Raw genomic sequence first — 27,804 nt, forward strand, 5'->3', positions numbered from 1 at the left:
CCTTGGTATATTCCTGAATAGCCCTATAGATCACCGGCTTGAGAATTTGTTCCCGCAAGCTGTGTGTCTCCGGATCAACTGGCGGAGGAGGTGGAGAAGTGTGAGGAGGGGGAGTCGGACTCCTTCAGTGTCCTGCGGGTGGTTACCGGTACCGTTGACCTCGGGCTTCAACGGTGTGGTGCCGGCTGCTGAGAAAGGAGACGGGCCAGACGGTGAAGAAGGACCGTCTCTGTCGATATCCATGGAGCTGCGCAGGGTATCATCACGCTCTGCTGCTGCTGCGGCGGCTGCCATGTTTGCTGAGAGTCTGCGGAGCTCGTCCGGGGGAAGATTCAACGGATGTGAGTTGGGATCAAGGGCAAACCGGCCTCCACTGCTGGCTTTCTTTGACAGCTTTGATTTGAGTCCGGGCGATGCGGCGGCGGCGGCGGCGGTAGCAGCAGCGGTATTAGGAGTAGTAGACGAGCTCAGTTCTCGCCTGGACCTGGCAGACGCAGCTCCGGCTGCTGGTCCTGCTGCTGCGGGAGCAGTTGTAGACGGCCGGGGGGCGGGCCTGCTTCTCGACGCAGAGGCGGAGGCCGCACGCGGCGAGGAAGTCGGGGACGAGGGAGTCGACGAAGGGTGCGGCCTGGTGCTGAGCCGACGGTGAGGCCCCTTGGTCGGGCTGCTCTGGGCCGAAGACGACTGCGGCGGCGGCGGCAGAGGGCCAAAGGGATCAGAGAGCTCGGGGGTCTCTCGTCTGTAGGCGGGCGGTTGGTCGAGCGAGGTGCTCTGGGGGCGCTCGGCGGTGTCGGTCTTGCGACGGGGCAGCGAGGTCGTCGTCGACGGCGAGGGAGCGTCTGCTGTCTGGTCCGCGATCGAGGATGCGGACGGCGAGGCCTTGTGTTTCTTCTTGTCGACGGGTTTTGGTGACTTGAAGAATTTTGGGAGAACCATTGAAGAAGTTTTTTTTTTTTTTTTTTTTTTTTTTTTTTTGTTTTCCCTTTTTGGTTGTTCCGGAAAAAAAGTTGTGGGAGAGAAAAAAAAAAAAGATGGAAGTTGAGAGACGTCGATGGAAGAAGACGCAGCAGCAGCAGCGGCAGAGAAGACGCAGAAGCAGAACGAGAGGAAGAGAGAAGACGAAGGAGCAGCTAAACCATCGCTGGTACTCGCTCTCTTGCTCGTGGGCGTCGCTGCTTGGTTTCTTTTCCTTGTTTTCTTATAGATATTCGCCTCGATAGTTATATATGACTATTCACACCCGGTGGCAGAGAGAAGAGCTGGCGACGGAGGAGACGACGAGGACGACGACGACGGTGATGATTATGATGATAAAGACAGCCGGCAGGGCCAGCAACCTCGAGAAGAACGGAAAAAGCAAATAATAAGACAGAGAGAAGCAAAGATGCGCAGGTTGCTAGAAGGTTCTTCTTAGGGAGACTGAGCTGCGATGTATGAAATTAGACGAGATCCCTCTGCTCCAAGCCACCGATTTTACTCGACTCCTAATAGGCAGACACAGACAGCCAGGGGATGGGGAGGGGGGAGTTTACCTGCAGAAGGGAGACATGCGACCCTCAGCGCGAGCAGGGATGGAAGGGAAGAGGGGGGGGGGGGGGGGTTGCTGCTCTCAGGACCAGGTCAGGACGATTGCATGTTGACAGGACGACGACGACGACGCTGTGAAAACAGACAGATACAATATTACAGCACAGAGATGGACTAACTAGTCGAGGATGATGGATGGACCAGGGACAGGGCGTATTCGACCACTAAGATCAGCAGAGACGGTGGATGAATTTTAGCAGGCAAGCGGGCGAGCTGCTCACTGGCCCAGCACCCGTTTTTCTCTCCTCATCTGCTGCTATTTTATCAGGCACTTATGCATGCCGGTGGAGGCTGGGGGACGGTAGCTGGCCTGTCAGAAGCGCCATTGCAGGGCCCCCTTAGCACATCCGTTAAGGCTGTGATATCAAAAAGCAGACTTTTTTTGTGGTATCTCTTTCCCCGGCCAAAAATCAGCTCCAGATAAACTACACATCGATGGGACATGGCCTCTCTATAACTAACGCACATAACCGTCTGATGAGAAAGGGAAAAAGGGAGAAAGGGAGAAAGGAGATTCTTAAAACAAGGGTGCGGATAGAACGATGAAACTCCAGAAGCCGAATGCAAATCCCTGCTCAACACTTGAACGTGGAGAGTGGATTGAAAACACCGAGAGAAACAGAGAAATGGAGATAGCAATGATAGATTTTAAGAAAGAAGGCGGGAAAAAAAAATCATGATACGAGTTTGCTAACATGGCGAACTAGGATGTGGTTGGAGTTTTGCTTACTTTGGAAGCAAAGGATGGAATGGCTGGCTTCGCCTTGCGAGCCATCGGTGTTGAAGACAGCCTGGGTCGAGTCGAAGGGCGGTTGTCATCGCTCTCTATATTTGCTCGTCGCTTCTTGAGCGTGCCTTCAGCCTTGCTGCTCTTGCTGGTGGTGCTGCAGCCATTATAACACTATATATATAGTTATACCATGTCCGTTGTTAGATCGATGCATGACATCTCTCTCCCCAGGGCCCCTCCCCTTGGATGCAGGGACTAACCTTATAAGCATGGCGAAACCATGTCGTCCCTCTCTTCTTGCTACTGACCAGCCCAACCCACGAGTCACAGTTCTCACAAAGACCCTCCCAGATGTTTGCGTTGCCCTGGCTTCGTCGAGTCTGCTTCGGGGGACTAAATACCTGCCCGGTCGTAGCACTGATGCCATGTGTGAAACTCTTGTCATACCAATACCCGGAGTTTTTGAGCATAAGCCAGCGTCCAGGCTTGCAGATGCCGCACCAGCCTTCACGCTTGTTTCCGTGTCCGCGTACCCAGGCGGGAGTGTACATGTCGCCTTCAAAGCGAGGATCCTGCTCCCAGGGAATCATCGCTGGGTCAGATGGGAACAGGTCTTCCGGTGGTGGTTGTGATGGTCTATCCTTCAACGGTTCAAACAAGTCAGGAGGGTCAGCCAGGTTTGAATAGTGACCGATATCATGCTGTGCCCGACACAGCCTCTTCCCGGACACTTTTCGAGATACAGCTCGCTTAGTTTTGCGCTTCGGGGTGGCCAAGTCAGACTTGGTCTTTTTGGCGCCAGCTGGAGGTTTTGGCAACGGAAAAGGCAGGGCTTCCACTGCCTCCTTTGACTTTGCTTTCTCCTCAGATGTATCAGCCGCCTGGGGAGGAGGGTGGTGGTCTGGTTTCTGCCCTAGAGGGGATGATGATGCAGCAAATGGTGTGTTACCATGCGGCTGAGGAAGGTACGTTGGATTCGCGGAAGAAGGGCTCTGTATCCATCCACTTCCGCAGCCGTCGTAGCCGTAAATTCTCAATTGCCGGGTTCGAGGAGCTCCTGGAGACACGGCAGTCATGGCGCCCGATTCAAACTTGAGAGAGTCTAGGTATTGCTGCTGTCTTTGAGGCGAGGCTGAAGGCGAGAGTGGTGTGTTTGAGTAGTATAGGGAGCTACAGGGAGTGAAAGCTGAAGTTGAAGACGGTATATCTGAGTATGCAGATATGCCATTATACCCTATCGATGCTGAGACGAACCCAGATGGCGGCTGCGTAGTAGGAACAGCTGTGTCAACCGTCAATTGTGCCATGGTCGGTCTAGGAGAGTTTTCCCAGCTCGATAATGACTCGGCTTCAGTAGATGCTCGGTTGTTGAGCTCAGAGCCTACTGATGGGAGCATAGCATGATTTTCTACCATACCCGCCTTATACAGGTCTGCTTCTGTTAGCCTGTTGTTGAAGAATGAAAAGGAGTCACAACAATACTTGGTTTCCCTACCGTTGTGTAGAGAGTTAGCGCCGACATAGCCATCAGAGATTCCAAATCTCTGTGTCAAAGGGGTTTGATCAGGCTCATGTGTGTCATATGTGAGCTGTGGCTGGTATTTTGGAGGGCTAGACACCAACGGTAATGAGTATATGCTATCATATAGCTGCCTCGCATGGTGATTCTCTTGCTTGACCGGCACTGGAAGACAGGTCCACGGATACTCAGATGGGTGCACCCCTCCATCATGTCCAATTGGTATACCATCATATCTAGCAAGATATCCGCCTACATCTTCTGACAGGGCTTGTGAAGACGATATATATTCGCTCCTAGAGAGGTCAGTAAGGGTGCCTTTTCTTTCTTGTCTACCTGCTTGAAGGGGCAATTTAAAAAGATACAAAAAAAATTATGCATACTGCTGCAGGGCGCTCCTGTACTCGACTTCACCTGTTGACATATTTCTAGAGAATTGTATGTATAAGCTCTTTAATTTCCCAGAAGAAAGAAAATGAACTTGATCTCGATGCCCGCAGCGAGTCCTTGGTAGAATCAAAATTAAGGCGTTTGGTTGAATTAAAAATCGTTATTAGTTTCCGAGGCCTGCCAGAAGCGTTCGTGCGTTCGTTCGTAAGCCCGTGGGGGTAAATATAAAGTGAAGGATGGAATGGACAGTTGCAGATCAATATAGATAGTCCCGGACGCGATTAAGGAATGGATAAAAAATCAAGTCAGAATTAAAACGAATTCTGCAATTAAAAGAGTATTATAGGAGAGTCCAGCTCCTCTTGAAAATAGTAAAAACAGAAGAAAGAAGGGAATGAAATCAGGGTACATTAACCATAACGGATATGAAGCTATATTCAAACAGTAATGAGAGAATGTATTTCCCCCTGGATGGAGAAGAATGAAACAAAAGGGGTAGACAGAAGAAAAGGAGAGGCAGACGTCAGAGAGTTCGAGAGAAACGGAGGGAAAGATAGGCTGTCGTGCAATTATATCAAAACCTATTCTCACCCTCACCCTCACACCCCCCCTCCCCCTCCCTGTGCCGGACATAAGGTGGAGAGTTGCATCTATAATTAAAAAAGGAAAACCAGACGAAGAAAGGGGAAAAAAAGAAATACAGGAAGAGGAAATCCGTAGGGAGGGGAAGGCAGCGGCAACAATGTCACTTGATATTACCGCCCAAGTGCCTCCATCCAGGGGCTCGGTTGGCTCTGCTCTGAACGACCTTGGGCTTGCAGGGAAGGATGCACGGTGCATAGGGGGAAAGTCAGATAACCATTGAGCATATCCTCGAAAGGGCTAGCTAGCTAAAGTCAGCGCTCTCATCCTTTGGTCTAGGTGTTGGGATTCCTTCGATGTTCCTCTCGTCCAAATTTGGTTGCAGCAGAGCTGTAGCCGCCAGCCAACTTGTTGTTACTTGCCGGCATGAACCGCGGATGATGCAAGTTGCCAAGGGGTTATGTGCCGTCCTCTGCCTTTTGTCCGTTAACTAGTTAAGTAGTTAGTTGCTGCACAGTCAACCGGATTGAGGTCTCTATTGGTACCTGAATATCAAACATTTTTTAACCGCCGACCTCGAGGCTCTAAAAATAGCAACACATTGAATTGGGCCTGTTAGCTCGCGCCGTTTCCCAGCTCCTCGTATTACGCTGGAAGGTAAAAAGGGCCTCGATGCAAAGGATCCAACAGCCTGGAGTTCCCCGGAGAGCGCTGTGATTGGGAAACACTTCTCGTACAAGCATCGTCTCCCAGGACAGCAGGCTATGAGTTACTTATTTCATGCAGAGAAGAGAGACGGAAGCGCCCACTCCCAGCAACCCCCTTGTTACTCTCCTTGTCCGTGTGCGAGCCAACAGGGGAGGAAAACTCTTGCATGTCTGCTCTAACCGCTGTGTGTCGTCTGGTTCCGCTGCTTCGGCTAGGCTGGATGTAGTAGTCTGGCAGATCGTGAATGCCACTGTATGCACCACTTGCTGCAGGCCTTGTCCGGGTCTGGGGCACTCGGCTGCCTCTGATCGAGAACAAGGTCCAATCGCCAGTGATTCTGGGCTGTCGTTTCTCCACTGCAATAAAACGATCGTCTGTTCTCATGCACAGAGTTCCATTCTGCGAACCCATGTCGTCCCTGCGCTACTGCAGGCCGTGCATTCATTCCCTATTCATGATGCCTGCTCCCCCATTGACACCATAAATCGAGGCTTGCGACTAGTAAACATCTTTGCATTGTATTCAGTTGTCATATCATTATGGATCTCTCTGCAGATCATTTTGGCATCCGGAATAAACGAAAAGCTGATGCCCTGTTGCTATTTTTGGTGGCAGCCAACATTTGGTAGTTATCTAACATCTTAGACAACGCTAGAGAAGTAGATTTCTGGACGATCAAAGTCATCCAACTCTTGGGTAGTTCTATATTTACCTTAGGATAGCGTGAATCGAGTTTTTTTTTCCCGTTCTTCTCTTCTTCAATGCCCCCACGTTGATGAAACTACAACTACTGCAGCAGACGTGCCCCCCGTCACGGCGGTTAGCAACGACAGATCAGGGCATAGTCTGAGGGCCAACTGTATCAAAGTGTCAGAATTCATGCCTTGGGACTACTACCCGACTACTAGATACGAACTACAATCGGCCAAGTAGCAACTTTCCCGTTGCACTCTATTACTTTATCTAGGGCTACGGCGGTATAGGTTTGACAACGAGAGTAAAGACAAATATGCGCTCAAAAAGGCACGAAAGGAACATAGCAATTTGGACATTATTTTTTTTTTTTTTTTTTTTTATATATCTTTATTAGCAAGGATTTGGGTTGAGGAATCTGAAAGCTTGGACATGTGAATGAATTAGTATCAAAGGCTCCGTAGGAATGTTGAACCAAAACAGTCTGACAAGCATAATTCGTTAATTCATACCTGTCATGTTATCCTGAGTAGAAATTGAGGAGTCCTTTGTTGAAATCAGAACCCTCAAAATGTATCATGAAAAGTAATATCGCACATCTGAATAAAAGAAAGCAAATGATATCCGTGTAGCCCTGCTGGAGACACTACACGGAGTAGGCGTAGGGAAATAAGGGATAAGGTGGGATTTTGAGGAGAAAAAGACAGATTGATTGGCAAGTCCTTCTGATGTGGTCGAGCTCGATGTTTCATCAGTTATCCATGTGCTCAAGCTCATGCTTGACTTCGGAGCCGTTCATAGTAGTCACTACTGTTGGCTTGGAATCCAGAACGGTGTCCGTTGGATCTGCATTATCTCCAGGCAGCTCTTCTTCTCTGGCAATGTCACCAAAGAGTGACGTACTATTCAAAAATGAAATTAGCTCCTCCTTGAGAGATTTGTCCATCATTTCGCTTGAGCTTTTCACCCCCGTCAAGTAATCGTCACCCATATCATCGAAAATCCTCTCGACGTCGAGGTCGATTAAGTCAACAAGGGCGTTGACTAACTCTTCGAGTTCCATTTTGATAAAATCGACGGTTCCTAGGAACATGTCGTTCTTGGACTGAGATACACTGTTAGCAATTATGGCCTTTATTTTCGGAAATGCACCAGCTCCTAAATATAATAATAATTTAGCTCTATTTACTTTAAGCGAAGATCGAAAACCATACCCTTGATTGTGGAAACTTCAATGTAGGCAGGTTTCAAAGCCGTTGTTATGCTTGGGACAAAAATACGGTTCAGCTCCTTTTGCTTAGAATCTATTTTATCGGTGATAAAATGGATAATTTGCTTGATCTTTTCCTTATATCTTAAACATTGATCGTTTAAGATTTTGGATCGTGAGTCGCTTTCATTAAGCGTTCGGACATTTTTCATTACGTTCTTGTGAAATTCACCTATATCTCTCCGTAGAGAATCTGAAGTTTTGTTGAGTAGATGAGGGATCTGCCTGGTAAAGGTCCTGGGTAATGATTAGCAGGCCGCAAGAAACATTGAAGTTGAAAACATTGAGATTACCTTTCCCAGGTTAGCCCAATAATTGCCATTAATGGGTCAGCCCTATAAACATGAGCCTCGATTCTTCGAACGTCAAAGCTGTTTGCAAGACCTACAGCTCTTTATTCCAATTCTGGGGTGGAAATGTTAGCTCCCTATGAACCAGGTAATTACATGGTTTACTTACGTAGCGATTCCCCTTGCCATCACGAAATTCACCAGATCTCCGGCAGATGGCTTTGTACGTGGGATATGATATCCCTCCATCCTTCTTGACTCGGTTCCACCGAGGTGGCGCCCTTTCAGCCGCATTCTTAGCTGCAATGGCGGCACCATCTACACATATTAACTTCAAACTTCTCGACGCAACTTGGAAACGGGACATACCAAGACTAGCATATAGATGCTGCCTTATTCCCAACAGGGCTTTTGATAGGTTGAGAATCGTGGTGTTTAAAACCTGACAAAGATCAGTGAATCCATTTAGAATGAAGGATTAATAATAACACTCACCTCCTTGAGTTTGTTGAACTCAGCCTGAAGTAATTCCTGGTCGTCCTGATTTGACCTGAGTGACAATTTATCTTGCCCTGACGCCTGAAGCTGCAAACTATTGACTAATTGGCCAAGGTTATTCAGGAAATCGGTATGCTTTGCCATACGGGCCGCAAAGCCTAGGTTCAAACAATATCTTTGGAGCTGGGGTATTCCAGTATCCTCGGGGGTTATAAACCCCTTCATTACTTTGTGCTCCTTTAACCTACCTTCCAATATCTGAAATGCCTTAGATGACACGCAAAAAACGTCTAATTTTTCTTTCGTCATTGGAATTTCTCTGTCTTCACTACCTTCGTCTTCGCTGGTGCTTCTGGGATGAAGAAGTCCAGCCACGAAATCCTCTCTTATGTGAGCATCGGAATACTCATTGCGTTTCTCGATGCAGCAACGCTCAAATTCGCGTTGCTTAAGTTTTATCTCCTTTCTAACAGATAAAACCTCAGTCTCAAGAGATTGGAGTTCGGCCTTAATTGTGGCTTGATTTTCTGTCAGATTCTTTTTGGAAACCATCAACTCGCGCTTTCGAGGGCTGGGTGATGGCGATAGAGATATGTTTTTAGCACCATGGTTAGAAGGGCTCTGTATAGAGTTGATCTCGGGGGCAACTTCGGTATCGTCCTGTATCGCAAAGTCGATCAGTTTCTCTAGCTTCAACCTTATGCGCTTGTCCTTTTGTTTAAGGCTCTGTATTTTCAAGCCTATGGCTTTGGCCCGCTGCTTTTTTTCTTCACAAACATTATCCAACGCTTCTCTCGCATATTTGAGTCCGAGGTTATCCGCTGCCTCCGACAAGTTGATATCATCGGTCTTGCTGCAGATAAAAGCCAGCTGGCCCATCACACCATCGAGCTGCAGCTGCCGCTTGAAACCATCCCCTAGAAGTGTCTTCGCTGAGTGACCATCGACAGCTCGGGTGATGGGTGCGACTACCCACAGACCAGAGCAATTTTTTATGTATTTTTGAGCCAAAGTTCCCCTGGCCGTGTTGACGTCCAGCAACCCTGGAAGGTCCACAAGAACTACCCCAGTGGACAAAACGGGTGCTTTGACATGTAGGCGCACTAGCTCGACAAGTGGCCACAATTGCACAGGCTTATTCTGTGGTATTGTATTATTAGTATCCATGATATCCTGGTCTGAAACTAGAGAATGTGGTTCACTATCCACATATTTTTTAAGCTCATTGTAGAAGTCAGTTGCATTGTTTCTAGATACGTACTTGGTTGAACCAAGAACGGCAGCAACGTTAGGGACTTCCATGATTTTTTCAATGGACATTGTGCGGGTATCCTCGGGATCAAGACGGTATACGGCTTTAAATTTGGCACATGCTATGCCAAATTCAGAGTCATAAGTGGAAGGAAGTTCATCAAGACCGTCCTGCATGTCTTCGAAGAGAAGACGCATTTCCTCCTTCCACGCTGACCGAGATACAAACTGAATCTCAGCCTCATAGTTCCATGGCCCGTGACAATATGAGATTTCTGTAATCGCCGCTGTGCATGCCCTCATTCCACTAGTAGGAACCAAACGTTTCTCTCCTAGAAGCGCATTTATGAGAGATGACTTGCCAGCACCAGTGGCACCAACAACGCCAATTGTGATTGTGGGATGATTCTTGCCTTGATCCATAGTCTCCAAGATTTGTTTGCGTAGGGCTTCATTGGCCCCAGTGGAAGATGGATATTTCTTCAATATGGTTTCCAGCTTCTCAAGGATATGGATGCCCTCCCTCGACTTTCCCTCCAGTTCCTCCAGTTCTTCATTGACAATAGTCAAGCTTGGCTTTTCTTCTTGTAAGATTTGATCGTTGCTTGGGGTTTCCTCTTCACTTGAGAAGCCAGCATCGCTGGAAGACGTGTCTAGCATGCTGATGTCATTGTAGTCTTCTTTGTCGCCCGGATGTACAGGTATACGGACCTCAAAGTCTGAGGTTTCCATGTTTAATCAATAAGCGCCAAATGTAAGAGGCATGTAGGTGACCAACAGAGGAATTGATGGATAATGCTTGACAGTAGAGAGAAGTAAAGTCGAAATATGTGAAGAAAGATTTTCTGAGGTCATAAGAGAAAAAAAAAATGAAAGAAGAAAATGAGCTCATAAGGTGAAAGTCTGATACAGTTACGCAGAGAATCTCCGGCGTAGAGAAGCAGTAATAAAATTCAGAGGGCGTTGTTTGTTTTGATAGATGTTGTCAAAACACACGTCGAGGCTTCTTTGAAGTAAACAAAGATGCACGTGACTGGTCAGTTAAGTTCGGCCTTATCTCCGAGCTCCTTTGAGCCTCTTATCTCGACATCGAACGCAGCTGGTATAAGAAATAGAGCAATCTTCCTTTTTAACTGACGTATTTCTGTCCATCTATGAGTTGAACAGATAGCAATGGGTTGATTCAAAGCATCTAAATGGCCCGCACCTGTATCAATGATACAACATAGATTTACGATAACCTCCAATACTAACATAGCTGGCTAAACGGAGCCCAAGGTATCGAAAAACCTAATAAGAATCTCTATTGAGCAGGATAAATAGATACTTCTTGTGGTCGTGGAGTTCTGAAATACATAGGGGACATGCAATTCGGATTACTGGCTAATTGCATGGTTATCTTAGCATTGAGCGACTTGTGTTTCTCTGTACGCCCCGGGATCGCCTGTCAAGCGAGATGCTTATAACTAAAAGACAGAACCCTGATTTCATAGCGATACCTTGGGAGTGACAACTTACCCGGATCTGCAGTTGTGGGGAGAGAACAGGGATAGCCGCGGTTGGATGGCTAGTAGCCACGATAGAGCCCCAGTCGTCTAATAAAAGCGGCTTCCTCACCAAAGCCACTCATTCCTGACGAACAACCTGTCTCACCATTTAGCCCCAGTGCTTGTTACACTGCATCGCAGAAGTCTTCCCAGTGCGGTGGACTACCTAGTTGAGAATACCATACAGACTATTATCTACCCTTTTTGTCTTCCAAGGTTTGAATCAAATGATACCAAGTTGCTTGCCCAAAAGGAACAATGGCGAAGAAATATCTTGGAGGGTCTGGTGATAAACTCACTATATGGATATCTATAGCTGCGTCTACGGTTCTTATATTCTACGGTTACGACCAGGTCTGTTTAAAGCTCTGGTTGATTCTATTCGACCCGTACTAAGATGGAGATAGGGGGTGTTCGGCAACGTTCTTATTGGGGAGGACTTCCTACAAACAATGGGCTATCCATCCACAAACCTACAAGGGACCATGACATCTGTTTACAATATTGGATGTTTCGTTGGTGCCATGTCAACTGTGTGGACAGGAGACTATTTTGGCAGACCCCGTCAGATAATAGTTGGTAGCACTATCATTGCTATCGGTGGTATCATCCAAGCTTCTGCCTATGGCGTGCCTCAGATGATGGTTGGAAGAGTAGTGGCTGGCCTAGGCACCGGAATGAACACCTCGACGGCTGGAGTATGGCAGTCTGAGACTAGTAAAATGAGCAGCAGGGGGAAGCTTGTTATCATTCAAATGGTGAGATGAATATCCAGGGTGCTTCCCCATAGCTATCCATCCACTAAGTAGCTGACTCGGCTTAGGCAAACTGTATAATGGGATTTTCTGCTTCAAACTGGTTAACGCTTGGTTTCTCTTTTGCTAAAGGGAGCGTTACATGGAGATTTCCTTTAGCATTTCAGGTGTTTTTTACCCTTTGCATATACGCCATGTGCCCATTTCTACCGGACTCTCCCCGTCTACTCATCCGCAAGGGGGAGTACAGCGAAGCACTAGAGGTGTTAGCTGCGCTGGAAGGTAACGGAGCAACGTCCAATTCTCATTCTGTCAAAACCCAATTCAACGTCATCAAAGATGTGCTAGATCGGGAGAATTTAAACTCTTATACATGGTTTAAACTGCTTATGGGAAAAGGCGAGTCTTCCAGGTTTCCCTCGGTGTATACCTAGCTAAGAGAAACATATAATAGGGCCACCTGGTGTTCTTAGGCGGATGATTCTAGGGGCATGGATGCAGGCAATGAATCAAATATCTGGAATCAATGTCACCTCGTAAGTATCTCACTGGGCCCGTTTTAGTATATATCGATATCTAACCTTATTAGATACTATATGTCCTATGTCTTCATACATGCCCTCAATCTCTCACCGCTTCTTTCTCGCATACTCGCAGCAGCTGGGAGTGTTGACTATCTAGTTTTTTCCTGCCTTGCCTACTTCGTGATCGAGCGTTATGGGCGCCGGAAAGTGATGATGTCTTCCTCTCTGGCCTGCTCAATATGTTTCATAGCCATCACTATCTCCCTGTCCCTATTAGAAAACGGGCATGGAGATAAGTACAAACTTGGAATAGTGGCTGTGTCGTTTTTCTTTGCTTTCTTTGCAGGCTTCGGTATGGGAGTACTCGGTGTCCCATGGCTATACCCAACGGAGATAAATGCCCTGGAAATGAGGACTAAAGGGGCGTCCCTGGCTATGGCTACAAACTGGATTATGGTAAAGCCACAATTTCTCATCCCCAATGGTTTATGTTCATCCTAACAAACGAGAATTTCACAGAATTATATGGTAGTACAGATCACCCTCCCTGGCATCGAAAATCTAGGTTGGAGATTCTGGATTATATGGGCAGTGATATGCTTTTCATTCATCCCGATCACGTACCTCTTTTATCCGGAAACAGCAAATCGAACGCTAGAAGATATTGATCGGTACTTCGAGGCGAATAGGGGTATAATTGTTGCATTTGATAAAAGTGAGGCTTTCGTTGTTTTAATTAAATACATCTATGCTAACCCTATTCCCACAGCTGCCACCCAACTTAACCGCCCCGATGAATATATTCGTATGGACGAAGAAATCTCACAGAAAGACACGGTAGAGAAATCAAGTGCCTCTACTAGCATGCGAAACAGACAATCCGAAGAAAAGAATAGTCAAGCATAGAAGAAAACATATTTCCGTGCTTTGCAAACACTGTTTACATCCAATCCTTGTTTGTCTAAACTAGATGTGCTTCTTCTCTATTCTTTCCATCGTCCCCTTGAGGATATATCATCTTCAGAGTTCTCTATAAACCGCTATATGGCAGTTTGTCTGTTTCTAGAGAAGCTGGCTGTTACTTTGTGTTTTAAGAATAATGACAATTATCGGCAAGCCATGGGTAGTCAGAGGACAGTCAAAGTATTGTTGTTTCATACACTGGAAGTTTGGCACGAAGAGAATGTTATTGATTCTCAAAGCCACAAGCTAATCAATCAATTAAAAGTAAGAAAATAGCTACCAATAATCAACACAAACGAGGAGCCGGGACAAAGAGTGAATTATAGCAAACGACTGCTTTGTAGACTTTATTTCATCCTCCCTAACCTCTGATATCGAACTCCACGGGTCCTCGGGACTCCAAGCCTACACTCATGTTTCCCTCGCTTCCCCACCAGCTCTTCTTTTCGTCACGTCCAACCGTTGGCTTCTTAGTAGCAAGAAAACCGTGCGGAGATCGACGAACAACTTCCAGACCTTGACCTCGCAGAACAACATTTCCACGCCGGAAATCCGTAGCAATGACACGGCCCGCCCAGGAATGAGGGTAAGAAATGGCCATGTTGGCCGAATTACGGCTGATGTGGTAGGCGTTGACTCTGAGATCCGAACTGGAACAAGGCTTAACTTCAGCATGGCTGGGTTTCTTGTTGAGAGCCTCCAGGATACAGTTCCATTTTGCCTGTCTGTTGGAACTATTGGAACGAGCACCTATGCGTATCCTGTGATTGGGGGTGTTATCTTGAGCCTCCGGTATGGGCTCAGAATTCTCAGGGGCGATGAAGGATGGCTCTGTAACTTTCAGCGATACATTACCTGAGCGAGTTTGTGTGGTTATAGAGACGCCGTCACAGCGCTTGCATCTCCTGTTATGAGGGAATGTGGTATTTTCAAAGACGAGGGGAGTTAGGTGAGTGTTGATATTACCGCTTCGAGTTGTGACTGAAGCATGGGTAGAAAATCCAAGGACGGCAAACACATTTCCACTCCTGGTTTCGATATCAATCTCATATGGGCGAGGGGGTAAAGAGGAGGAATTCGATTGCCATGAATGGTGATTCATAGCCGGATCTTTGAAGAAGACTTCTTTGAAGAGGGAAGGCTGAGGCTTTTCCAAGTCATATGTGGATAGAGCATCGCTGATGACTGCGGCATCATCGGGCATCTTGAATCTCACGAAGACATTACCGGTTCTCGACCTTATGGATATCTTTGCAGGGCGAGTTGGATCGTCTTGATGTGCTGGCTGAGGCACGATGGTAACATAAACGGATCCAGTTGTAGTCCTGAGGTCCAGTAAGTCGTATAGAGGGTAATTTCCATAGACCCAGGATTCCCTTTCTCTAACAACTATCTCTCGAGGAGACTTTGAATGGCAGCCAAAGCCATAGTTATGATATCCAACCGAGTGGTGATGATGGCGATGATGTCTCTGAGAGCACCTCAACGTTAGCCATAAGCCATGTAATAATGAGCTATCGAAACTGGGTCAAACTATGTAAGCCTGTGGATTTAACACCTTACCCTGATGAAGCGGACTGCGGCCCAGCGGACAAGCCAAAGACACAGCCAGACAATAAGGACTGCCTTCAAGGCGATGAATATCTTCACACAGCAAGGCCGCTCACGACGTTCGCCGTTCTCGCGGCGATGGCATCGGCGTCTAGCCCTCCACCAGCGACGGAATCGGCCTGGTCCTTGACGGCAGCTGCTAGACTCCTCAGGCAAATCTTCCTCCTTGACGGCGTAGTCAGCCTTGATGTCTACATTGAGATCCCCCTTCGAATATCCCGGAGAGCGGACGTGGTCACGGTAGCCTGGCGGCGGAGAGCTCGCAAGAAGCCGGTCGTTCTCACGGGCGTCCTCGATGGCTGCCTCCGTGTGGAGGTCTGGCTGGGACTCGCCGCTGTTTAATGCAGTGCTCGGAGGAGTATATATCTTCTCGTCGCCCATGACAGTATCTGAGTCGTCGGAGTACTGGGGCAGCAAGGGAGCCTGCTGCTCCTCGAGCTCTTCTTCCTTGGGGTTACCCATGGCTAACTAACTAGCTTGATCGTTCAATATTCGCTATAGCTTAAAGACGACCAGAACGAAGCTTCGAAGGACGCGGGCGTCTCTTGGGTATTGTTAAGTATATTAAAATAATAAAACACCCAGGCCGGAGTCTCGGATAGCCAGGCAATCAAAGGATACGGCCGCAAAGGACGCTGACGACGAAGGCCAGGCAGCCGCATTTCCCCCCAGCCTGGCCTGCCTGCACCGCCCAGGCACGGAAGATTAACCAACCCGGCCCTGCCGTGAAACGCTGACTGGCTGCTGCTGCTTTGATGACTGAAAAAAGGGCGCTTGCTAGAGAGTTGCTGTTACGCAAACCACCCAGGGGTGGTGGGAAGGGCGCATCCAGGGAGGATACCAACTGGATGTTGGCGTATAGAGTGAAGGATTCATTACAGACAGCATTGCGGATTGGGATCCATGATTTAAAATAGTTTAGCCGGACTCTAGGGGCAACAACGGTCGACGCTTATAGCCAGGAAAACAGAGGCCCTTTAGATGTAACTCCATGCTTGCTCCTTCAAGTCAGAGCAAAACGTTCTCGGGGAAAGTAATCAAGGCACTTTATCAAGATATTAGAAGCAAGTTAAAGAGGAGGCTCAAGACATGGGAGAGTGCAGTATCATTAAAAACTCATAACGCCATCGCTAAAATGAAGCAGATGAAATGCTTTGATCAAAGCTATCATGATACCTCCAGGGCGAATAAATAGGTAATAGGAGAGAAACAGACAAGTATTCAAACAGGATGACAAAAACATTTTCCTGAATAAAGGGGTATAGAAAATTAAAGTAGAAGAAGAAGTATGGCGGGAGAAAGGCTGGTGATGGAGTAGCAGATTGAAAGGAGCATCCCAGATATACCGGACAAGCCACTGATATCAATAGCCTAGGTTGCCGAGTATGGAGGCAGCTTCGTTGGCCGGTAGACCGCATACGCCCAGGGCACGCACTTGACTACCTTTTCTCAGACGCTTAAGACCAAGAGCAACCTTCCAGGCTTCGTTTTCATCAAGGACGAAGATGAACCGTTTGCCGTCTTGATCTCTGATGCTGGTTCGGATTATGTGCAGGCCGCGAGCTTCCGCTGTCTGTAGAATACATTGGTCAATACCACTGCCAGCACTATGATAAGAACTACTCGAGTCGGCAGCACTGCTCACCCCGAAACGGCATTTGTCTTTACAGGTGTGAAGCATTCCTGAAACGAAAGCATCTGAATCCTCGTTGCTAGGCTGCTTGGATGACGAATGCAAATTTCCAAACCGGAAGGGATTGAGCTTTCCATTGCTTGAGCGAGTAGGATGACTGCTATTGGCGGAGTGCAAAGGACACCATACCTCTATTAGCTTCATAGTCCATGCCTTGATATCCCATTCTCTCTGCGCTACTCCACGGACGTCATCGTCAACGAACATGCCTTCCGTTGTCATTCGCAGAATGAGTCCATCCGTAACTGAGCCTACTCCAGATACCAATTGGGCAATAGGAGTTTTCATGAATGCATTATTAAAGGTGTATACGCCGTGAATAACAATCTTGTTAGGATCCTTGGTGGAATATGGTCCACGTTGAGATGGAGGAGGTGAGGTGTTTGCAGTAGATTGAGATGGAGCATAAGTCGACTCTGAAATAACCGAGTCTGCCTCGCTAGGCCGGCTGATACTTGATCTCGGTCGGTCATAAGGGCGAAATGAATAGCCATCGTCTTCTGCATCCGTAGTTGCTGTCTTGACCGAAGGGAAAGGAGGCTTGCTCTGTGTAGGCTTTGGTGCTGGTCGCTTCTCTGGCGATGGAGACCTCTTTTCTGGCGAAGCTGTCTGGGATTTTGGCTTGACAGGAGAGACTTTGATAGTTGACGATAGTTTTGTGGTTGATGAAACTGATGGAGCGACTGAGGGGGCTGCGGACGCTGCAGCGGCAGCTCGTCTGGCCGCAGCAGCTTCTTTTGCGGCCGCATACCGTGCTGCAGCCTCCTGTCTGGCCTTTTCCTTTGCAGCCTTCTCTGCAGCCTCCTTTTCGGCTGCTTCCTGGGCTGCCTTTGCTTCTCTCTCGGCCGCTTCTTTGGCAGCCTTTTCTTTGGCTCTCTTCTCCTTCCACAGACGGTATTCCCGTTCCCGGTTCTCCTTATCACGCTTCTCTTGCTCCTCACGAGCTTTCTTCTCTTCTTCTTCCTTCTTTTTCCGTTCTGCTTCTGCCCTCTTACGCTTAATCTCTTCCATCTTTCTCTTCAACTCCTCTCTCCTCCTCGTTTCTTCACGAGCTTTCTCCCACTCGCCCATCTTTGGGTCTACCGTAGGTACTTCTTTGGGAGTTTCTTGCTTTGGAGGCTCGGGCTGAGGAACTGGTTGAGGAGCAGGCTCTGCAGGTTTTGGAGGTTTTGGCTTAACCTCAGGCTGCTTCGGGGGTTCTGGTTTTGGAGCTGCTGGCTTTGGAGGCTCGGGTTTCGGTTCTTCTGGCTTAGGTTCTTCTGGCTTGGGGATTTCCCTCTTTGGCGGTTCAGGTGCTGGAGGCTCAGGTTGCGGAGGCGCTGGCTTTGGCTCTTCTGGTACTGGTTCCTCTTTCTTTGGGACCTCTGGTTTTGAAGGCTCCGGCTTTTGTTCAGGTTTTGGCTCAGGTTCTTCGGGCATAAATTGTTGCTTGGGCGTCTCGGGCCTACGGGGTTCATGGTTTGGTGGCGGAGGTGGTGGAGATGCTGGCCGCGGTGCTTCACGCCTTGGTGGAGGCGAAGGTCCCGGGGATTCGGAACGTCGGGTGTCACGTCTATGAGGCTCTGAAGAGGGCGGAGAATTATAGCTTCCATAGCTCTGGCGGCTTCCAGGATAGCTATTCCTATTATATTGATGCCCTCCTGGATATTGGGGTCCAGCACCAGGATATGGACCTCCAGCCCCCGGATATGGTCCTCCTCCGGGGAATCCAGCCCCTGGATTAGGCGGAGGAGGGAACCCGGCACCAGCATAATGTCCGCCGTAATTTTGATAAGAGCCTCCGCCAGCTCCAGGCCCCGGGCCCGCTCCGCCAGGTGGTGGAGGGCCGTGTCCGCCCGGGGGAGGAGCACCTGGAGGAGGTCCCGGAGGAGGCCCACGAGAAGTACTTCCATTGCTAGAAGCGGTAGGTTTTGAGCGGGAACGTTGACGGAAAACTCCCTCGGCTTGAGCCTTGCCAATGGCCCAGCTGACAAGGCCAATTCCAAAGGCGAGCAAGAACACGCCCATTCCGCCGCGGGCCACAACAGTTGCACACCAGGTTTTCAGGGTGGGCAATGCGTTGAAATAAAAGTAGACGCCCATCAATGTCACAGCAACGCCCGCTAGGAAGCTGTTTGTGTGGCATTGGAGCGAGGGAAGGTATAAAAAGCCACCTCCAGCAGAATGAGGCGGGATAATAAAGATGTCATAAGGGCCCTCTGGCAAATCTGTGGATTTGCGGTACCTGCTGCCATCTCCAGGTCCGGTGTCACTCCGCGGGTTTGCTCCATGAGGAGGAGGTGGTGGTGGTGGAGGGCCGTCCATTATGCAAGGTCGCTGTCTCCAACACTACAGAGGCACAGCGAAAATTTAAGCCACCGCTTTGCTATGACCTTTCAATCTGATAATAAGCAGGTCCTGTACAATTTTCCGTGCACTGGGCTTTTTCCTCTGTTCGTCTTTTTTCTTTCTTTCTTTCTTTTTTTATACGTGGTTTGTCGTATAGATGCTTATTGCAAAATGTGCTGTATATCTCTGCTCATATAAATAGAAAATTCATGCATTGTGGTCTCAAATTACCACACAATGCAGTATGCGGCCTTTTGTGTGTATGACACCAGTCTGGACTGTTATTCCCTCCTATGAAGCTGTCTAGTATTTCCTTTAAATTGAAGGGAGCGACTCAAGGAGGTACTTTGGTCGACGTTTTCGATAAGGATGAGGGTGCAACAACGTCGTGCGCCGTGGTGCGTTCTTTGTGTATCAGTATAGAAGAGCGTTTCGATTCGAGTCTAAGAATTAACCATGAGTAAAACACGAAATCGCAAATTGGCAATGAGAGCAAGAAAAGACAGCGATATTGCCGGCAATTCCCACGGGGAACGAAGCAGAGTGGTATTTCAGCCTCTGGCTTACCGCTGATTTTTGATGTCAAATACCTGTCTTGATAGGCTGAACACACGTTGCGCACAGATACTTTGTACGAAGAGAATAAGATAGATCGGTATCTGGGGAGAGCGAAATGATGAACAAAAGGGTGAAAGGAATCGAGTCCTGACCCCGAAATCTGAGACAGTCCTGGGGCTCTGACTCTCTGGGGGAAGAAGTGGGAGTCGAAGGGGAATATCAAATTTTTTTTAACATGTCAATGTCCGCCTTTCTGGCGTGGAGGGAAAAACGTTTGTATTCTTTTCTCTTCTTTTTTTCTTTTTCTTTCTCACCCTTCTCCTTGTCTCGTCGTCTTTTTATGTGTTTTTCTCTTCTCTTCCCCACCCCTTTTCATCCAAGCAGTGGCCGCAGTCCAATCGGATAGCACGAAAGATCCCTGTTTGCCGGCCCAGTCTCCATTCTCAGCGCTGCTCGTTGACCTATCGAAGCCAGCCTTGACACAGGCCCGCGATGAGTGGAGGGATTGGGACACGTTGTAACGAATAACTGGAGGTGAAGGCACAACGGGCAAGGAAATAGTACGAACTATCATACAGATCTGGTGGGAGGCCACTGTTGACACCGATTATTTACTACCTTTTGGGGGAGCGGCAGCGTAGACATACACACACGCACACACAAATAGCCACTTTTTCTTGCTGCTGCTGACCTGGCTGTCCGTTTGCTGCGTTTCCTTTCTGTTGTTTGATGCACAGCGCAGATGCTGTCGTGTTGTTGATGTGATGCGAGTCGCATGAAGACAAAATAAAAATTTAAGGGAAAGGGAAGGACCCACTTTTTAGACGTTCTCCTCTGTTTGTTTTGATTTTTCCTATTATGGCTGGCCAAGAGCGCCTCTTTCTATTGGTCAGTTTTCATTTAGAGTTGATTAGTCACTAAATCCGGAAAAGTGTTATTCCCATAGTCAGATGACAGAGATGATTAGATAATCATGTTGAAGCGGCCAAATAGACAGAAACACGCAGAGATACAAGGCAAAGACGACATGGACAGCGGTTGGAGGAAACTCGTTAGCTTGTTCAGAAAGGGGACTATCTGTCTGACAGGCCTCCTGGAGTCATGCAGGTGTACTTCGTGACCTTCGCAGCCTCCAAATCGAACTATTTATCCGCTAAAAAACGAACTCGTCGGCGGGCAAGAATGGATTACATAAGCATAATTAAGCGGAACTAAGATGATCCTGCACCGAAACGCACTATGATTGGCCAGATCTTGACCATCTGAGCTTGCCCCGAGATCAACTTTTGTACCTGAAGTTGCTGCATGACGATGATGAAGCTGACACTGTCGACGTTGGGTATGAGGATGCAGGGCATGATGAGGCTGTAAACCGCTTTAGGTCTACAGAGAATTGTCGGCTTCTCCTTATATAGCCGCTATTGCCTGCGCCTCGTTGGATGTCGAACTCCCTCCCGCCCGAAGCTATCTCCTTGTCCCTCTTATCTATCACCGCTCAACAAGAACGAACGTCGATCCCCTGAAGGAGCAACCTACACAAGAACACCAAAGAAAAGAAACCCCCTTTTAACTATACAGGCATATACACCTCCCAAAGAACCTCTGTCGCCCTCTCTGGTCCTCTCTCTCAACATACAGCAATACGCAGTAACAACCTACAATCCTATCTTTGGGGCTTCACATGAATGCCAATCCGATGGCGGCCGCCCCTGTGCCGGCAGGCACCTTTATGGCCGGCACCAAGGTGCAGGTTGGAAGCCATCGAGTTGTGGTAGAAAAATACCTTTCCGAAGGAGGATTCGCCCATGTCTACGTCGTTCGACTCCCAAAGCCCGTTGACGGCGTCGAGACTGCTGTCTTGAAGCGGGTCGCCGTCCCAGACAAGGCATCCCTCGCCAACATGAGAACAGAGGTGGAAACGATGAAGAGGCTGAAGGGACACAAACATATTGTTACATACATTGATTCTCATGCATCACAACTAAAAGGCGGCGGATATGAGGTCTTCCTGCTCATGGAGCATTGCGCTGGTGGCGGCCTGATAGACTTCATGAATACCAGGCTACAGAATCGATTGACTGAACCAGAGATTTTAAAGATATTTGGCGACGTCACCGAAGGTGTGGCCTGTATGCATTATCTCAAGCCACCACTCTTGCATAGGGACCTCAAGGTTGAAAACATTCTAATCTCCGGGAACGGCCCTTCACGCTGCTACAAGCTATGTGATTTTGGTTCTGCAGCTCCTCCTAGACCTGCAGCTACTTCCGCCGCCGAAGGTAGACTGATCGAAGATGATGTCCAGAGGCACACAACCCTACAGTATCGGAGTCCGGAGATGATAGATGTCTATAGAAAACAGCCGATCGATGAGAAAAGCGATATCTGGGCCCTTGGCGTTCTGTTGTACAAGCTATGCTACTATACCACCCCTTTTGACGAAGGCGGCCAGATGGCTATTTTGAACGCAAAGTTCAAGTATCCCGCCTACCCACCCTTTTCAGATAGACTGAAACTTTTGATTGGTATGTTTGCTCTCGTTTTTCATGTCAAGGTACCTTTTTAAGCTAACATTGAATTCTTTTGATTCAGCCACCATGCTTAAAGAACACCCCAAAGACAGGCCTAATATTTATCATGTTTTACGTGAAACATGTCATATGCGAGGGAAAGAAGTACCAATTCGAGACGTGCGTATTATACAATATATCTAATATCCTCGCGTCTTAAAATTAACTATTCTCCTACGTAGATTTATGCCGACCGTTCACATTCCGAATCTAGACGAAGCCAGCAGCTACCGACTTCCACTCCAGTGGAAGCACCAAAAGTTGGTGCCGCCTTCACACCGCCCATTCAGGAAACAAAAATTATTCCAGACATTGCGCCTATGCGGAGAGGAAGGCCAAACAAGCCTACCGACCAAAAGGCTGCATCTAAACCCAGTCCTTCTCCTCTTAGGGTTTCCGGTGACCCCTTTGCGGCACTTGATGGAACTAAACGGAACGTCAGTACGGACGAACTCTCTTCACGATTTCCAACTCTAGATCAATTCTCCCTCCTTCATGAAAAGGGTGGCACTTTCAACTTTGAATCAACCAATACAGAATCGATTGCCAACCCTGATGATTTATCTAAAAGAGTCACAAATGCTCTTGCCGATGAAGCATTCTCGAAGCCTGCAGTGTCTCCACAGCCAAGTCCTACTCTTGGAACGCACCATACTACTACCCGGATAGACCCGTTAGTATCAGATAAAAAGTTAGTATCGTCATCATATCTAAGGGCGGAACCCTCTCGTCAACAAGTCCCTATACAGCAGCCAACACCACAGAAACCAACTATGGTATCCACTGGCACGATGACATCCCCCTCACCAGTCAACCAGCGACCAGACAGTCCCTCTTTATCCCAAAGACCATTGCATAGATTTCCGAGCCAATCACACAAGAAACAACCATCCGGAAGTTCTCGTGAGAGTAGCGGTCATGATCATCCCCGTCTGCACAGCGGCAGCTTATCGACTCGGCCCAGTTTTGCTAGATTTGACTCCAAACCTAGTCAAGCGGAGGACCTTCCTAGATCGCCGGCATCCTCACGGCCATCTTTGGAAGGTACACGGCCAACAGCTTCTGATATTGCAGACCCGCTAACCCGTTCGAAATCCGCAAACTCGAAATCTAGGCCTACTGCTGCATATGTCGCATCGAGATTAGAGTATCTTAGGGATAGAGGTCGTGAACGCTCGTCAGACGAGGATGAAACGTTGCTACGCCCATCCGTTGGCGAACATGACCTCGAATACAGCCAGCCATCCAACATGTCGGACGTTGATTTCCTTAAAGCTAAGGAAGAGGAAGAGTTGAGCCGGAAGCGCGAAAAGCGCTTAAGTGGTGGATCCAAACATGCCAAACGCGGGAGTTTGTCTTCACTTTCTTTATCAGGTACCAAGACTCTCCTCGCAGGCCGCTTCGGAGACGCTTTCCGCCGCTTTGAAAACAACGCCCCCCATGATAGGAATCAAACCCCATCTCCTGAAAATGACACCCAGCACCTTACTCCCATCACAGGCTCCGAGGTAACGGAGCTGAGCGACGATGGCCATGGATATGACAACGTTGACGCTGACGACATATCACCTGAAATGAAACGAGAAATGGAAAGACGTCGATTATCCATGGAGGAAAAAAGGGTTGCTGAGGCTGCTGCCCAGTATCGCTCACAGTTGAACGAGCGAGAAGGAGGCCCCCCGCGCGCTGTGGGACTAGGTATAGGAAGTGGCGGTAGAGCTGCTGCCATTGAAAACAAGGTTCAGTCTTTGTTGAAGGAGACGGATAAGGCACCACCTGTCAAGACAGCATCAGGATATGGACGGTACACAGACGCAGTCCCTAATCCACAGGCCAAAAGATTCGAGCTCCCATTACCAGAACGGCCAGCGTCATCTATGCAACCATACCCATCCGCTCCTGCCACTTCACATACATCTGATTTCCGGTCCCAACCTTCAAATGATAAAGATTCTCCCTCTATCGGCCTCAAATATAACACCGGGCAGCACCAGACCCCATCAACCACCTCCCGCGCGGCCCAACGCCCAGTAGCACCCCCGAAGCCCAAGAGTTTACGAACGGGAGTTCAATCAGCTAACCAAACCGGCAATAGCGAATATAACTCCCCACAACATCCCCGCTCGACCAGACAAGTTTCCAACTCTTCGGAAGACTGGGAACTAAACTTTAGCCGCCGTTACCCCAGTCTCTCTGGGCTCGAACTTGTAGAGACAGAGATAGACATACCGAAGGCTTCGTTGGGCCGTACCACAGCCACCACGGCGAGTAAGGGACTCTGACCAACTTGACCAATTAACTCCCACGCAAGTCTACGAATCGTCTACACCTTTGAATACACAATCTTATGAACAAATAAACCAAAGCATCCGCTATACCCTCCATTCTCGCATTTAGAAGCGCGTGGCACATTATATCGCATCTTTATGTTTTTGGTCAGATTATTCCCTATGTCAACTACGCTATCTATACATCAGGGGAAACAGGCGCCATTCCATTTTTCTCTTGTAAAGGTTTTACTTTCCCTTTTGGCTGTGATGCTGAGATGATAAATGATATGACGTGGCTTCTTTAATGTTCAAGCAACATTGGCAGCTGTTTGATTAGCATTGTAGCAGTGGCTTATTATCCACGGGTTGATTTATCTGACTCTTTTCCTCATTTCCCTAGGTGCAGGTGCGTTAGTATAATAATAATAATGCGCTGGCTGTGATTAGAAGTATATATACACTTACTCTATAGGAGGTTGATGATATAAAAAAGCATTAGCTATTTGGTCGCCCTGGTAGCCTCGCAGTTCAACAGACGAATATATACTGCGTAGCAATCCTAGTGTTTTTATTTAGTTTTCATTTGTTCTTATATATGTAGAGTGGAAGCACTTAGAGAGTATCTGTTCACTAAAATAACGCATAGGTATAGTACCAATCATCTCACCAAAAGAGACAGCAGCCTTGTGGAAAGTATGTAGGAGGAATCAAAATGCATATTAAAGATTAAACGAAAGAGAAAAAAGAAAAAGAAAAAGAACATGGAACGTAGTGTGGGCTAAACCATATAAAACAAAGAGAACACTCGCAATAACAGGATTAATAGACTGAAACACACAACATATTCTAGCAAGCACAGCCTTCCTTCGCACCAACCTGCCCTCTGTCTCGAAGATTGATCCTCGAATCGTCTCCAGGCCGTGACCCGGCACCAAGTCCGGCATTTCCAGACGATCCACTGGCCCCGGCACCGCCCCTAGAACTCTTAAGGCTTGCCTCGGGGATCGCATTTGCGATGGCTGTGAATACCTCCGCGACGTTGAAACCAGTCTTGGCACTGGTTTCGAAGAATAGTAGACCCTCAGCTTCAGAGTATAAGCTAGCCTCTTGTGTTGATACTTTTCTGGCATCGCCATTGGGAGAACCATCCCGTTCGTCATCTTGCTCGTCGTTTCTGCCGCTGCCCCCTTGGGTCTCTCCCTCTTCACCCTCATTGGCGGGGTCCTGGGCCTGCGCAGGGTCACCAGCTGAGGCCGATGTGCCGTCACCGCTTGTCAGATCAAGCTTGTTACCGACCAAGGCGATGACAATTCCGGGACTTGCTTGTCTCTGGAGTTCGGCAACCCAGTGTTTGGCTTTGATCAGGGAGGATGGTTTGGTCAGGTCGTATACGACGAGGGCGGCTTGGGCGTTTCGGTAGTACATGGGAGCAAGAGATGCGAAACGTTCCTGGCCGGCGGTATCCCATATCTCGAACTTGATTGTACGGGTAGGCAGGGAGCATTTTTGGGTCAGGAAGGCAGCTGTTTACGGGTAGGAGTCAGACAGCTTGATACGCAACAGGCAGCACTTTTGCGGGAAAAGACAGCGGCCGGCTTACCTCCGATTGTAGGTTCCTTGTTCTCCTGGAAGTCATTATTTACGAATCGCAGAACGAGGGATGACTATTTGGATGACGATAATCTTGTTAGCTGGCGTGATGGAGAGAGCGCCGCCGGGCAGAAAAGGCGGGCTTAAACCGGACGGGAAGCAAACCTTTCCAACTGCTGCTTCACCAAGTAGAACCAGCTTAACGCTACTACTGGGCTTGGGGCCGGGTGTCGAACTTGAATCTGCCATCTCTTTGGTTCGTATACGGCCTGGGACGACGGAGCTGTCTTTGATTTCTTGACGTCAACTCGGTCAAGAACTAGATTTCCGCAAGCAAAGGGGAGGTGACCGTCTCCTGTGAGGTTTCCAGGCGGCTGTGCAGGGTATATGTATCCGTCACAGGCTCCGAACAGTTCTTTCTGGCGGGTTTGTCTCGGTTAATCGTGTCTCTAATAGGGGGTGAAGGAGTGAAGGTGAGGAAGGGTAAGACGTTCGTCTTTTCCCGTCGACTTTGAAGTTCAACTTTTTGGTTGATGACGATGGACTGCCAGATATGGTTTAGCGCCGGAACAGGCTTGGCATAAAGAGTGTCAAAAAAGACATCAAAAGAGATGAAAACAACGACTGGACGGACATCAGGAGACGCGCAGACGTCGAGAGGAAGCAAGAGGCTTCAAAATACAAATCAGTGATGATCGATACGTATAGTTCTGTCTACCTATGCTATGCTGTCTAGTGCAACACGACGCTCCAAGGAAAGAGGAAAAGAGGGAGCAAAAACAAAAAAAACAACTGCAACAACGGTCTATCCGGTCCATCTATCCCAAACAACAGGAAAGCATCAAAAAGAAAAAAACTGGGAGATAGAGAACATCAGGGGGAAACGCAAAGAGCTAAAAATGGGGGAAACAGGGAAAGGTCAAAAAGCAGTCGCACGAGGGGGGATATCTTGAAAGACATAACTGGCAGGCTAAATGGGAAATAAAATGAGAAATGAGGTCACTAAAAGTCAATATTGGAGGGGAAGTCCAGCCCGGGCAATAGAAGTACATCGTGAGTCGAAGGAGAAGAAAAGGGTTATTAAAAGGTGATTAGAGGTAGGTGCTTTTTGTCAAAACAAGGGCAAAAAGGAACAGGCAATGGAGATGGGTGCACTGGTCGTAAAGGCATTTCTTCAGCAAAGAACAAAAGTAATGACAAGGCAGCACAGGTATCGTGAAGGCGAAAACTCAACTAGCTATCCCGCTTGCCAGAACACATCCCGAAGAGCGGTACAGAAATGCAAGAGGCACGCACGGAGGAACAAACGGAGTTATTCATGCTACCCGTTAGTTCCCGGGCCTTCTGCGGCAAGGCGGTTGTTGGGTAGAATTAGGCGGGACGAGCCGAAAGGATGTGCCATGAGCAAGCAGGAAGCCGATAACGAAGGCGAGTGGAAGAAAAATGACTGCGAAGTCAATGAGTCTAGATCTCAATGGTATAACCCCCCCAGGAAAAAAGCAAAAGGCGCAGAAACGACAGGAACAAATGAAAGCGAACAAAGGGAAAAGATGAAACCAAAAAACAGTTGTTGCCAATTCTATCCCATCCGTCTATGTGGTAAACGCCGAACAGAAGAAAGACCCAAGAGAGGAAAAGCCATTTTTTTGGAGCAAAAGGAGAACAAAGGAGGAAGAGAGACGAGGGGGCGGCAGGGGATCGAAACGCCGGAAAGACGAGGAAGGACGACAGATATTGTTGGGCCAGATCGAAGCGACCAGAAGAAAGAGAAAGCTGGTCGGGCTGTTTTGAAATCTCTGGTCAAGTAGTTGGAGGCGTTCAAAGGACCAATGGAACTATGCATGGTGCAGGGGGGAAGGGCGCAGGTTGTTGTATCG

At 48.2% G+C, this 27,804-nt stretch overlaps 11 protein-coding genes across 12 annotated transcripts; 5 read left to right on the forward strand and 6 right to left on the reverse strand.

The window, feature by feature from the left end:
• Positions 1-30: 30 nt before the first annotated feature.
• On the reverse strand, positions 31-936 carry TERG_11581 (uncharacterized protein; the record flags this gene model as incomplete). Its single annotated transcript, XM_047750676.1, has 1 exon — positions 31-936. One exon carries the CDS (start codon positions 934-936, stop codon positions 31-33), a length of 906 nt encoding a protein of 301 aa, XP_047605133.1.
• A 1,354-nt stretch (positions 937-2,290) lies between these two features.
• On the reverse strand, positions 2,291-4,836 carry TERG_00520 (uncharacterized protein; the record flags this gene model as incomplete). The annotated part of the gene is made up of 4 exons (XM_003238481.2): positions 4,220-4,836; positions 3,813-4,132; positions 2,578-3,749; positions 2,291-2,488 (listed from the first exon to the last, which is right to left on the reverse strand). Exons 1-4 carry the CDS (start codon positions 4,258-4,260, stop codon positions 2,291-2,293), a joined length of 1,731 nt encoding a protein of 576 aa, XP_003238529.1. The 5' UTR covers positions 4,261-4,836.
• A 16-nt stretch (positions 4,837-4,852) lies between these two features.
• On the forward strand, positions 4,853-6,572 carry TERG_11582 (uncharacterized protein). The gene has a single exon (XM_047750677.1). It carries the CDS (start codon positions 5,589-5,591, stop codon positions 6,159-6,161), a length of 573 nt encoding a protein of 190 aa, XP_047605134.1. The 5' UTR covers positions 4,853-5,588; the 3' UTR covers positions 6,162-6,572.
• Positions 6,573-6,960: 388 nt separating this feature from the next.
• On the reverse strand, positions 6,961-10,250 carry TERG_00521 (uncharacterized protein; the record flags this gene model as incomplete). The annotated part of the gene is made up of 6 exons (XM_047747606.1): positions 6,961-7,367; positions 7,424-7,716; positions 7,773-7,814; positions 7,868-7,884; positions 7,939-8,211; positions 8,265-10,250. 6 exons carry the CDS (start codon positions 10,248-10,250, stop codon positions 6,961-6,963), a joined length of 3,018 nt encoding a protein of 1,005 aa, XP_047603567.1.
• A 1,073-nt stretch (positions 10,251-11,323) lies between these two features.
• TERG_11583 (uncharacterized protein) lies at positions 11,324-12,254 on the forward strand (the record flags this gene model as incomplete). The annotated part of the gene is made up of 3 exons (XM_047750678.1): positions 11,324-11,419; positions 11,473-11,823; positions 11,988-12,254. 3 exons carry the CDS (start codon positions 11,324-11,326, stop codon positions 12,252-12,254), a joined length of 714 nt encoding a protein of 237 aa, XP_047605135.1.
• Positions 12,255-12,416: 162 nt separating this feature from the next.
• On the forward strand, positions 12,417-12,845 carry TERG_11584 (uncharacterized protein; the record flags this gene model as incomplete). Its single annotated transcript, XM_047750679.1, has 1 exon — positions 12,417-12,845. One exon carries the CDS (start codon positions 12,417-12,419, stop codon positions 12,843-12,845), a length of 429 nt encoding a protein of 142 aa, XP_047605136.1.
• An 823-nt stretch (positions 12,846-13,668) lies between these two features.
• Positions 13,669-15,380, reverse strand: TERG_00523 (uncharacterized protein; the record flags this gene model as incomplete). Its single annotated transcript, XM_003238484.1, has 2 exons — positions 13,669-14,778; positions 14,871-15,380. 2 exons carry the CDS (start codon positions 15,378-15,380, stop codon positions 13,669-13,671), a joined length of 1,620 nt encoding a protein of 539 aa, XP_003238532.1.
• A 283-nt stretch (positions 15,381-15,663) lies between these two features.
• On the reverse strand, positions 15,664-19,070 carry TERG_00524 (uncharacterized protein). The gene has a single exon (XM_003238485.2). It carries the CDS (start codon positions 18,913-18,915, stop codon positions 16,282-16,284), a length of 2,634 nt encoding a protein of 877 aa, XP_003238533.1. The 5' UTR covers positions 18,916-19,070; the 3' UTR covers positions 15,664-16,281.
• A 915-nt stretch (positions 19,071-19,985) lies between these two features.
• On the forward strand, positions 19,986-24,349 carry TERG_00525 (NAK protein kinase; the record flags this gene model as incomplete). The annotated part of the gene is made up of 3 exons (XM_003238486.2): positions 19,986-22,022; positions 22,090-22,187; positions 22,250-24,349. The coding sequence occupies exons 1-3, from the start codon at positions 21,179-21,181 to the stop codon at positions 24,347-24,349; spliced, it is 3,042 nt and encodes a 1,013-aa protein (XP_003238534.1). The 5' UTR covers positions 19,986-21,178.
• An 834-nt stretch (positions 24,350-25,183) lies between these two features.
• TERG_00526 (uncharacterized protein) lies at positions 25,184-26,176 on the reverse strand (the record flags this gene model as incomplete). Of its 2 annotated transcripts, XM_003238487.1 has the most annotated exons (3): positions 25,184-25,860; positions 25,938-26,001; positions 26,093-26,176. In XM_003238487.1, the coding sequence occupies 3 exons, from the start codon at positions 26,174-26,176 to the stop codon at positions 25,184-25,186; spliced, it is 825 nt and encodes a 274-aa protein (XP_003238535.1). The 2 variants fall into 2 exon arrangements, with proteins under 2 accessions (XP_003238535.1, XP_047605137.1); XM_047749116.1 differs by lacking the exons at positions 25,938-26,001; positions 26,093-26,176 and having other exon boundaries at positions 25,184-25,762.
• An 890-nt stretch (positions 26,177-27,066) lies between these two features.
• TERG_00527 (uncharacterized protein) lies at positions 27,067-27,735 on the forward strand (the record flags this gene model as incomplete). The annotated part of the gene is made up of 1 exon (XM_003238488.2): positions 27,067-27,735. One exon carries the CDS (start codon positions 27,067-27,069, stop codon positions 27,733-27,735), a length of 669 nt encoding a protein of 222 aa, XP_003238536.2.
• Between the last annotated feature and the right edge of the window lie 69 nt (positions 27,736-27,804).

This window comes from Trichophyton rubrum (assembly GCF_000151425.1).
Source record: "Trichophyton rubrum CBS 118892 genomic scaffold supercont2.1, whole genome shotgun sequence".
Classification (NCBI taxonomy): Eukaryota; Fungi; Ascomycota; class Eurotiomycetes; order Onygenales; family Arthrodermataceae; genus Trichophyton; species Trichophyton rubrum.